Source organism: Palaemon carinicauda, chromosome 21, assembly GCF_036898095.1.
Source record: "Palaemon carinicauda isolate YSFRI2023 chromosome 21, ASM3689809v2, whole genome shotgun sequence".
Taxonomy (NCBI): domain Eukaryota; kingdom Metazoa; phylum Arthropoda; class Malacostraca; order Decapoda; family Palaemonidae; genus Palaemon; species Palaemon carinicauda.
In genome coordinates this window covers 2,989,914-3,002,426 of record NC_090745.1, presented here as the reverse complement: position 1 = coordinate 3,002,426, position 12,513 = coordinate 2,989,914, and the positions used below count along the sequence as shown (strand labels likewise).

The following is a 12,513-nucleotide window of genomic DNA, read 5'->3' as shown; positions in this document are numbered from 1 at the left end:
ATTAAAAGAAATACTTTCTTCTAACAAACTATTATTGTAGGGCGATTACAAGATACCTTATAGAAGGGAATTCCAAAGGCAATGGTTTGTACTCAGCAAAAGACATAATCATCCATAGATCCATAGGTAGATGGAGATGGTTTGGGCATGCTCTTCACACTCCACAAGAGAGATTAGTTCACCAACTTTCAACTGGGCTCCACAAGGCACTAGAAGAGTTGGAAGATCCAGGCCTACATGGCTGAGGACTATGAAGTGTGAAGAAGGAAATGATGAAAGGAGAAGTATTGATTTAAAAGCTCAAGATAGAGAGGACTGGCGAAATCTAAACGAGGCACTTTGCGTCAATATGCAAAGGAGGAGATGATGGTGATGATGAGAGTCAAATAATCACTTGCCTCTTACTTTGAAGGCAATGAGACAGTGCAAGGGTTTAGCAATCAGCTATGCCAAGACCCATTTTTTCAGATCACCCAGGGCATAAGCTGTTCCTTGATAGGATGATGACAGAGGAAACACAAAAGAGTTAAAATACAATACACAAATATTAATATAAGTGCTTTAAGGGCGCATTGTGGTTGGTAACAAAAACTTGTTAAGCAAAGCATTTGGATCAAGGTGTAAAACAAACCAAAAGATATATCAACTAAATAGAAGGCAGTTTCCTTCCCCATAAATAGACATTTGGTACTATCAGTATTCACTCCAGTCCGAGTGAAAGAAAAAACTGATAACCACCCACAGACATGAAAATAAAAGCCTTTAAAACTGCAGATACAGGAAAAAGGAGAGAATTACAGAATGAAACCATCAGACAAGACGAAAGTTATCACAGCATAAATTTCACTCACTATGACAAGCAGAGGTTGTAACACTATGTTGGCCAACACAGGGAAGAGTTCAGTTCAAAATAAGAGGTCGATATAGCTAAGATAAGCTTACATGGCATAAGATATTTTTTGTGATTACATCAATGGGTTGTAAGAACAAATATAATTTTGTGATATGAGTGAATATTTCTATAGTTCTCTAAGTAGTTCATAAAATTTGGTCTTGCATGAATGTCTTTTATCATAATAAAATTTCTTGTTTGATTTTTACAGGTCTTTCGAAGAGGTCATAAAGTTGCAGTAAATGATGTATACTTGAACATGTATGATGGACAAATTACAGTCTTGTTGGGGCACAATGGTGCTGGAAAGACCACACTCATGTCTATGCTTACAGGTATTTCGCAGTTTTATGTCCCTTGCATTCATGTTTGGACCACTGATATTTTGTGCTAATAATACACCAACTAATAAAATGCCAAGAGAGACATGAAATACTTTAGCTAAATGGCACTTTTTCAAGTTTAAAAGGTATAATGCATCTCCAAAGTGAAGGAAAAAATATGAAAAATCTTTCTCTGATATTAGGTTAATTTCATTTTAAAATACAGCTCTCCACTACTTCAGAATGTACTTCAATATAACTTCTTTTTCAGGTCTTTTCCCACCTACATCAGGCACAGCAAAAGTTGGAGGATATGACATTGTAACAGAGATGGAAAATGTTCGAAGTTCTTTAGGCCTTTGCCCACAACATGATGTCCTGTTTGACGAGTTAACAGTAGCAGAGCACATCATATTTTTTAGTAGGGTGAGTTCTTTCGAAAGCGTCTGAGTCAATGGACATTTATTTCCGACCTTGTTTATGGTGCTAACAATGCATGGACTATATTATACCACTGTACTAGCCTCCTGGTTAGTACAGTGATAACGTGTTTGCCTAGCATTTGCATGGCAGCAGATCGATCCCTGCCTGGGACCGTAAGTTTAAGCTTATTACTGGGGAGGCTATTCCTGTAGTAGGGCATCACAGTGGGGGGTTGGGCTTGCCCGGCTGACGTTCTGGTGAGCATCTATTCTGATGGAACTAGAACTAAAACCAGACACCTTTAACAGAAGTCAACTGACACAAGGGTGTAAGAGCTGCTTTCACTGAAATTTCATTTTGTGTTGCAGAGGTTTATTAGACTATTAGTAATAATTAAAATAATTTTCTGAAAAATAAGAAAAATTTTTCTAAATAGAGATAAGATAACAGATTACAGCGATGATATTAGGTGTGAGATCACCCATCTGCTTTTCCTTTTTTAAATGATCCCCTGCTCTATTCAGTAACAACCCCCCCCCCAAAAAAAAAAAAAAACCTGCAGTATTAAAAATTATTTTTGAGTTTTAGTTTGTAAAAGTATCTGAAAAAGGAAAAATTTAAATTCATTTCAAATCTAGGTGCCTCATTCATATAGTGGATACAGTATGTATGTCCAGTAGTGATTAGCAACCCAAAATTTACTGCATGTGATATATGTATGTTTAACAGGACTATCAGAATTTTTAAATAATCAATGAAGCAGATTGAGGCTCTCCTGAAAAAAGCATATAAAAAAACTAGTTTGAAAGTCAGTTAAACATATGTAATTTATCTTCTATTTATGTTCATTTCAAGAGTTTTACTTATCATCAAACGAGCCATTGATAGCTTCAAGTGATACAGTGCTGTGCATGATGATCAATTGGTATAAAGGAAATAAATACTAGCTGCAGAGACACTTCTCTTGTGTATATCTATTGCAATTTTCTTTTGCAGTTGAAAGGCTTCCCAAGTGAAAAGGCCAAATCTGAAGTATCTCACATGGTGAAGAAATTGAAACTGGAAGAGAAAGTAGACTCAATGGTAAGCATCAGAGTTTCTTAAACAAATACAGTAAGCCTTTTCCTTTGATTGTTCTGATCATTTTAAAGGACATGATGGCGTCTCATTTATGAACCATAAAGACTTTCCATTGTACATTATATAATTTTCATTTCAATGAGCCAGATCTTTATTAAAGTTTTAAGAAAATTAATCATTCATATCTTTGAGATTCTTGAAGGTTCCAGTAATTAGAACTGCCTTAATTTTTTCAATATCTGAAATTTAAGGAGATCTATCAGTACTGTTTATTTATATTTGCTCATTTCATTCAATATCTGAAATTTAGGGAGATATATCAGTACTGTTTATTTATATCAACTGCTGAAAAGCAAGTACACATTATTGAAATGAATGCAGTACTTGATAACAAAGCATTTTTAATGTAAACTTTCAACAGGCCAAGACCCTTTCTGGAGGAATGAAGCGAAAGCTGTCTGTCGGAATTGCCCTCTGTGCTGGAAGCCATGTTGTCTTCTTAGATGAACCTACCTCAGGAATGGATCCCGGTGCTCGAAGACTCATATGGGATCTACTGCAGGAAGAACGGGCTGGTCGCACCATTCTTCTCACAACTCACTTCATGGAAGAAGCAGACCTCTTGGGAGATCGAATTGCCATAATGGCTAATGGAGTTATTCAGTGCTGTGGTTCATCTCTGTTTCTCAAGAAGAATTACGGTGAGTAAGGGTTGTAGTGGCCGATGTAGTAACGCCCCTGACTGGTGAACGCCAGATTGGGGTTAGAGTCCAGCTCAAACTTGCTAGTTCCTTTGGTCGCTGCAACCTCACCAGCCTTGTGAGTTAAGGATGGGGGGTTTGGGGGAGCCTATAGATGTATCAGCTGAGTCAGCAGCCATTGCCTGGCCCTCCTTGGTCCTAGCTTGGGAGGAGAGGGGGCTTAGGCCCTGACCATATGTATATATGATCAGTCTCTAGGGCATTGTCCAGTTTGTTCGGGTAATGTCACTGTCCCTTGCCTCTGCCATTCATGAGCAGCTTTAAAAACTTTTAAGGAATGGTGTATTTTGTACAGTAATACAATTCCTTTATTCCTAGCTATTACAGTGGTAATGCATTCTTCTTGCATTCACATGGCGGGAGATCGATCCCAGCTTGGAACTGTGAGTTTAAGCTGTTTATTGGGGAGGTTACTGTTGTAGTTGGGCACCAGAGTGGAGGTTAGGTTTTCCCAACTGATGTTCTGGTGAGCATCTCTCCAGATGATAATGAAACCAGACACATTTAACCTTTAACAATCTCAGTTTATGGGTAGTTTCCTTTTGTTCTTATTCTGTTTCAGTATCCTTTTTGAAGGAAAGTTTAGAGTTTGTTTCTGTGCTTATTAAACATTTATGTAGGGTTAATTTTCTAATATTTACAAGTAATTACTTTTTCATTCAAATGTAATACAGTAATAACACGCTCTACGTAGTTAATTGGTGAAGACCCACCTTATGTCAGTATCAAAGTATTTTGAAGTTTTACCTTATTAAGTGACTTGTATGCTCCTTATACATTGTACTGAACATGAAAAATTACTTACAACCAACTATTATTCAGTAAAATCCAAGTACCTAGATTAATAAGCTTACATTTGAAGTACAGTACTGTACTACTATATACATTACAGTGCTTTATGGTTAATTTATGATGTAGAAACCGGCCTAAGGTCTGGTAAAACGGCATTGTGTGTGCTGTTTTGTGTGGCATCTCCTATTCCTATCCTCTTAAATTGCTTAAATTTTCAACTATTTTGCTGAGCGATATTCATGATTTTCTTCCAACCATGCACTGGTATTTAATTGGTAATATTTGTAATATTTATATTCTATTTTTTTTTTCCAACCAGGCACTGGTTATCGCCTCATCATTGTGAAGGAGAAGAACTGTAATGTTGGCGCCATAACAGATGTCATAAGGTCCCACATTCCAGATGCTGAACTAGATCAGAATGTTGGTGCCGAACTGTCCTACGTCCTCCCCAATGCTGATGTATCTAATTTTGAAGCTTTGTTTTTGCAAATTGAGAAGCAAAAGCAAGCTTTAAAAATATCAAGTTTTGGTGCTTCACAGACAACTATGGATGAAGTATTTGTCAGGTTAGTTATATTTTAGAATGAAATATTTGTTTATTGGTTGTAAAAACTCCACTTCATGGGGTAAAAGAATTTGAAAACTATGTTCAATGTGAAATTTATCATCAGAGTACGACTGACTTTTCCGTTGACTTTTCTCCACTTGCAGAGTTGGCGAAGCTGTCGACTTGGAAAATTTTTCGCTCTTGCACAAGAAGTTACACCATGGAGAATACAACAAGACAGCAAATCTAGCAGAAAATCACCAGGAAAATGGCTTGTTAATGCATCAGTCTACCAACAATTCCATTGAAGAAATACAGATGACTCCAACAGAAAATGGAGGTAAGAATGATGGCCTGTTTGCAACTTATTTACCTTTCCTCTTTAGAAAGACTTCAGTTGATATCCTACTGTTCTTAGTTGTTGTCTTTTATTGGAATTTAATTTCTAGGGTTATTTACGATCCTCATAATATTGGATGGCCTATGAAGTTTGGATAATGCATGCTTTACTTCTAAATCTCTACTAATTCTATGTTTATTTGTACATAGCATATGTGTGTATGACAAGTGAATTGATTTTACATCAGTCACTGTATAACAAAGTTATCTGATCTGTGTAAAAACAAATTCAGGACAAATATGACATGGAAATTTGAAGTGAGCCAAATGAGTACATTGGTAAGTAAATTGTTTGGGAACTATACATTGTTACTCGGCAACTAACAAGATCCATAACATGATCTTTTATATCAGGAAGCCAGTGGACATCATGCAAGGTTATCTTTTGTAACAATTGATGTATAAATCTATCGTAGGAAGTTTCTGTTTGCAAATAGTTGTTATAGCAAAAACATAACACTCACACTATAGTAGCACCTCAACGGATGAAATCTGATAAGTAACGAAGACACAATACTCTGGCCCACTCTACCCATAATAAATGTGCATAGAAGTATTACCAAGACATTTTACAGCAAAAGTTGTACAAAACGGGCTTGAAGAAAATGCTGCTGATCCATGTTACCAGTTATTATCAACAGAGGAAGAATCTGAAACTGTTCTGGCAACCAAACACCCAAGAGACTGTAGCAGTGAAGAGAAGGAGGAGGAAAAAGTGTTATTAAGGCCACAAAGTGTCCGCCGTGAGTCTCTTGACATACAAAGTAATTGCGTTGACATCATGGCTTACTGAGAATATTCTTTGATATTATGAACATTTGCACATTGTAGGAGAATTTGTAATGCATGAACAATATTTGAAAGGCAAACACAGCCTAAAACCAGCACTGCCCCAGCAGCCACACAACCACTTTCACCCCAGTCTAGCAAAGGCACTGCACCAGTAACCACCAGCAATGCTTGATGGAATTTCCCAGTCCCTTTGACTCGGTTTGATAACTATTTTACACCTCCATAAAAATAACCTTGCACTACTGGATAACTAGTTTTAAAGAAATGACTTCTTCCTTTTAACAGGATTTTAATTTTTTAATCTTAGCTTTAAGAGGGTGATGTAGTTTCTTAGAATTTTAGAGTGCATGACTTTTCTGATGAATGAAACATGACCAATCCACTCAACTCTTACGATACTAAAAGGATTTATCAATAGCAAACCGCGTACGCTGAAAAAAAACGAAGACGCCAAATAGAGAGAAACAGGTGATGAAACAAGAAATAAAATATCTTATGAAATATAGAGGTTTTCAAATAATTCTGTAAATTCAGACTCACTACTCGTATATGAAGTATGACTCATTAATTCGTAGCTACAGTCAATAGTCGAACACTGAATATTTTATGTGGAATGTTGTAGGCAAGCCTAACATAAGATTTTAGAATACCTTCTCTGTATGTAGAGTTGGAAGGACTAGAGACATTCTTCATAAGTGCCTCGCCACATCTGCTGAATGCCCATGTGGGCATTCCATCCAGACAATGGATCACATACGTCGTGGCAGTAATCAGGGGACAATCTGTACAGATTTGGATCTCTACAAATGCAATCGAGCTGCTATGCAGTGGATAAAATGTTGGCACAATAAGATATGATGACGATTTCTGATATGTTATTGATTATATCTGAAACTTAAACTTCAAAATATATGTAATACTGATAAAAAAAATGCAATTTATTTACACAAAAAATAATGATAAATCCAATTAATAAATGGAAAGGAAATGCCCACAGTCATAGGCCAGCAGCGCTCTCTCTCTCTCTCTCTCTCTCTCTCTCTCTCTCTCTCTCTCTCTCTCTCTCTCTCTCTCTCTCTCTCTCTCTCTCTCTCTCTCTCTCAATTATAATCTCAACATATACAAACATGACTCATTCGATCATATAAAAATATTTCTTAATCACGATAAACACATTTACAATAGAGTAAACAGCCAATCGCTAATTCATATGATTAAACAAATAAAGGGATTTTGACGAAGGAAAAATCTATTTCTGGGGAGAGACCTGTGACGCCCGGTGAAAAAGTCCTTCTTTGTACTTTTTCTGATATAAATCTTCCAAATATACCAGAGAAAATTAAAAGCATGGAATGCAGAGGTTACAACCCTCGCGCGAGCACCTTGTTGGTGTCGTATATCTAACAAGGGCGTTTGTAAAACACTATTCACAGGCTGTCTTCCATTTAGATAATCCCTTCATCAAAGGGGGAGGGCCGTGACAGGCCCTAGAGAATACAGTTGGGTATAAACAAAATTATGAAATAACATATAATTCCCCCCTCTCTTTTTCTCACTACCAAAAAGATAAGAAAATATAATCTTTTGTATATACAAACATTACTTTATACAATTGAATAAACATATCTTGTAATACTTGAAAGGACTTTCCAGTATTTTAATGCAAGATCTGAGTCCCCCAAAGTATACAAATTGACAAAAAAAATTGTTGATAAGTTTTTTATAACAAATTTTAAATGAAATCTAAAAAAAACCTTTGTGCTTTTGATAGTATTCTTTCCTTATAGAATGTAAGTCTGGAAACAATTCTTAATTGCTAAAAAAATTTAACTAATATCTAAAACTTGTCCAGACTCATTTATACTTGTAAAAATAGGAGGGAATTTCGAATTATTACAAGCAGGCCAGTTATACGAAAAAATATTGGTAGATGAAAATAAAAAACCTATTGTATCTTATGATGATCTTATGTCTCAATGAAATATGTTTTACCGAGTAAAACAGTTTTTTTGATGGATGCCTTTGTGCATAGCGTTAATTGGTCTGTCCTTAGTGTTGTGCATAGCCTATATTCAAGTTTTACTCAAATCTTAAATACTCAGCATTGAGTAAATCAAAATGTATTGACACATTCAATTTTGATTGATGAGACTACAGTGCTGTACTGTACTTATGGCACTAGATAGTTATTCCACCCATTCTAAATGAGTCCTTTACCTCACTTGCTGATAATAGAAGACATACATTTACATAAATTAAATGTGCTGATTTTCAATATTATTTTTATTTTCAAATCAGTTTTTCATTTATTTTCATTATGGTTATCAAATTACAGTTGATGTACTTCGATATAGCTTTACACAAGAACCTGCCTGTTGGTGTATCTTAGATTCACTCACAGTATTGCTCTTCCCAAGAAATTTAATAATTTGGTTTTCAATTTCCTTTTATTATTTTTTTTTTTTTTCTGTTTGGAAGATCCCGAACATGACATGACTGCATGATGGCAACTTTGGCCTTGATGGCGCCCAGGGTGACTGCCCGGGTTGGCAGTACCTTAAACCGGCTCTGCTCTCATGTACCATCTAAAGCTGGGAAGCCTCACCACTCGTGTTTACACTATGATTAAGAGATCCACTCATCTGAATACTGTACAAGTACAATGTTATGCTTATCCAACTTCAGAATTCACAGCACAATTGTGGATATTTACTTGCAGATTCACAGCATGTTCAATCACGTTCAGCACAACGCAGAAACAGATCAGAGTATGCTAGTGCCGGTGCTGTCTTTTTGCAATCTGACTATAAATTTTAGGCCAAAGCCAAACCAAAATGAAAATTCTCCCTCCAATGGTACTTGTCTATGATTTCCAGACAACAGCCAACTCCTGAGATATATTGATAAGGGCATCGTAAAATATTTTACAAGCAGAGAAATTCATACTTATAGTTAACTATTTGTTTGGATTTATGAATGTGGAACATGAGGCCTGGCATGGGGCTTGGGAGGGCTTTCAGTTCCAGTATGAAGTAAAAGTTAAAAGAGGCTGAACAGCATGATGGAATGCGATAGGAATGGAGGTATACTGTAGTTGAAGGATTGAAGGATAAAAAGTGATTGAACCTATGGGCTCAAAGGACGCTGTAAAGACCTTCAAGTAATGCCTATAGTCTCCGCTTCGAGGTGCATTGTCGACACTAACCCCCGTACGCTTGCAAATTTTTACTCAGTGACTTTTCAGCACTTGTTTTGGCCATAGCAATTAGATGTTACATAATAAATAAAAATAGGCTTAAATTACTGAAACAGGAGTCTAAATAAAAGTGTTCTTTTTAATTCTCTTTTAATTCAGTGACGAAAATTAGAAACTGGGCATAATCTTAAGACATGTTATATAAATTTAAACTGAAAATGAGAAGACAATGAAAGGAATTGGATAAATTCCTGATGAATGTGCAAAACATGTATCAAGTTTCTTTCTGCTTACCCTTTCATATAACCATGCTATATTTCATCACCTAATATAAAAAATACTGTAGCTTATATGCATTGTTTGGGACACTGATGCCTGCTCTAATATTTACATTGTGCAAAGAATATGATGCACTTGGTCTTCCTGGACGTGAGCTAATGATGGGAAATGCTATACCTTGCAGGACTTACATCAGGACTATGGTATAAAGCAGCAGATCACATCAGACGTGTTGTAAAGCATGGTATATCTTGTAACTTAACTGTAATACAACTAGTTTTGGTTAGAAGTGTATCTTCTTTAGAAATCAAACCTATTTTAGGTACCAGTATATTGCAGCAGTATCTACAAATATCTACAGTTTTATTAATAAGGTATATTACTTTTATCCCTAAGATGATCATTTTTCGTGGCTAATATAACCCTAGATTTTTTATAAAGAAAAAAATCTTTTTTTTAAAGTATGTAATGTATAGTGTACTTGCTCTTGGAAATGTTGACCATAGTTTATTCATGAAATGACGCTAACATTCTTGCCTTAGCTAGATTGTGGTAACAATTTAGTGGTAGACAGGATTCATTGACATATGCAATGGGTTGATTAGAAATGAGTGCAAATGCTGAGCTTATGTGTATTCCCCCATGTCGTTCCTCTTGTTAGTAGTTGGTAAGTTGTATTTAGCATTTTATTTTATTGTCATTTGGAAATTCTTGAAAGGAATGGTAAGTGTAGGACCATCTTTATATATTTTTTTTTTACCTCAAAAACTGCAATACAATACAGTGATATTGCTTTTGGTCTACCAATTTTGGATATTGTACTTAAAATTGATTTTAAATATGGTTGCTTGTTTTTGAGTTTCAAAATCATTAACCCATGGTTTTTAGCGCATAAAAAGTTATGTAATGCTTGGTAAATTATTATTTCTTATAATTATTTAATCTTACGTGATTTGTCATATTTAACATACGTACAAGTATTCTCTATATTTTGTGTAATTCCTTCTTGGGGGAACTATCTTACCTACAATATCACTGTGCTGTATACTGTATTTGAATACTTTCATTCTACAGTATGATGTTAACAATTATTGAGAATGATATGCATTTTGCTTTGCCCTTTCATTAGTCCTAATTTTGCATGCAGTTCCTTTTGTATAAAATCTGCCTGATATATTCTTCTATCTGGTACACTATTTAGGTTGATTTAAATTTTTCCTGTCACTGCTTTCTTTTGGGAATCCCTCAGCTTTTTGACTCTCTAGAAAGGATACAATCACATCTTTATTATGCTGACTTTTGAGGACCTTGTATTTTTGAAAGCTGTTATACAGCAGTTATAGAAATTTTAAAGTTCTTAAAAGGGCCTTGAAATAATCCTGTATCTTAACCCAAAGTATTGTGGATACAAAGGACTAAATAAAACAGGGCCTTTCTCAACGTATGTTGGCAAGGTCATTAAATTATTTTAAGTATCCCCCAAAAGTGATATAAATTAAACTATATACAGTATTCAATATACTATAATGCAGGGTAAAGGTTATGAATAGCTGCTCAATTATTCTATTCAATTCACTTACTCATTTATCAACAGCAATTTTGCACTTGCACAGCTTCCTGAAAGTCTGTAGTTATGACATCATTTTCAAATTAACCCGACTGCTTTCCTGCATGATATCTTTTCCACTGGTAAGTACAAATCTATTTCTTGTGAAGCCTTATGATAGTATCAACAGTCATTATTTGTTTTACTCCCTGTTAGACTTATGGGGATAACATCAGAAAGAACATTAGATTATCTCATTAATTAAGGATACTACTCTATGTACAGTACTTAGCTTAAGTTTGTAGTTAATTACTGCAAAAATTGTTGACTATTCTTGAAACCCAGCACAGTAAGGAGTAGTAGCATAATATTGTGACTTAAAAGTCATCATTGTTAGGCTCTTCATTCAACAGCCGGATTCATTGTTAGGCTCTTCATTCAACAGCCGGATTCTGCGTGGTTTGTAATGCTTGGAACTCCATTATGATTCACTTCGTAATCTTAGACTGATAGTTATGCCAACATTTAAAGGTTTCCATAATTTTGTTATAACAGACTGCAGAGTTGTAGATAGGTAATAGTTAGGATATGTATCAGTTAGAGTTTCTTGTCTCACAACAGGTCACACGTTTTCATGTCTGCATACCAGAATATTTACTGAAACTAATTAAAATATCCTGTAAACCACACTACTTAAAGTAATACCATCAGATTTTTCTAATAAATGTACAGTACATGTACTGAAATAAAAATTACAAGTACCTATACCATAAAAAAGCAGAGTACTATACCTAAAACAGGGCTATCAATATTGCCATTACAGCTATAAGAATGTGCAGCTCTTTTGGAAAGTTGCAGGTTGAAAAAAAAGAAAAAAAAAAGTCTGTTCTGGTTTCTTTTATGCAATAGTCTTCCTGATTTCTCTAAAATAAATGTTCTTTTAGAAGCTAAAACTGCAGGAATATACACTTTCTCAGTTAGGTTAATTTTCTCTTAGCACTAACTTTACCTTGGATGTCTCTAAACCTCAGCTGTCCATTCTAGAGGTAAGGTATATCAGACATTCCTCCTCTGCATTTCTTAAAGTCGCAAGATTACATTAAATCTCCATGGGAAGATTTCCATTATTGATACAGCATAAAACTTTCATACTGAATTGCTATCTGCACTGAAAACAATTCTAGACTCTAACTAAACAATTACTTTATACAAATTCTGTCATGATTTATTTTTTCTGGGGTCAACCTGTGTGGCTCCGTGAAATGCTCCTTAAAGCACCATTTCAAAAGTATAAATACTTCTAAATATACCAGAGAAAAAAGTTGCATGGAATGCTAGGAATATATCCAGCTAGCTCACCCCTACAGGGTGTCGGTATTAAAACTGGGGCGAGTGATACCACTACCAGACATCCCTTTCCAATTAGACTTCTCCCTCCTCAAGGTCCCCCGTTACTACGAGGTGTAATGAAAAAGTCTTC

The 12,513-nt window shown here is 35.3% G+C and overlaps 1 protein-coding gene and 1 long non-coding RNA gene across 5 annotated transcripts in view; one reads left to right on the top strand and one right to left on the bottom strand.

Moving 5' to 3' along the window:
- LOC137615161 (uncharacterized) overlaps positions 1 to 12,513 on the bottom strand; it is a 179,809-nt gene that overhangs the window by 76,546 nt on the left and 90,750 nt on the right. The gene's annotated exons all lie outside the window — the stretch shown is intronic.
- LOC137615157 (phospholipid-transporting ATPase ABCA3-like) overlaps positions 1 to 12,513 on the top strand; it is a 503,547-nt gene that overhangs the window by 449,563 nt on the left and 41,471 nt on the right. For all 4 annotated transcript variants that reach the window (XM_068344795.1, XM_068344792.1, XM_068344793.1 and 1 more), the window contains 6 exons: positions 1,104 to 1,227; positions 1,487 to 1,641; positions 2,635 to 2,721; positions 3,140 to 3,419; positions 4,591 to 4,840; positions 4,986 to 5,161. In XM_068344795.1, the coding sequence (XP_068200896.1) occupies positions 1,104 to 1,227; positions 1,487 to 1,641; positions 2,635 to 2,721; positions 3,140 to 3,419; positions 4,591 to 4,840; positions 4,986 to 5,161 (1,072 nt within the window). The remainder of the gene's footprint in view (positions 1 to 1,103; positions 1,228 to 1,486; positions 1,642 to 2,634; positions 2,722 to 3,139; positions 3,420 to 4,590; positions 4,841 to 4,985; positions 5,162 to 12,513) is intronic.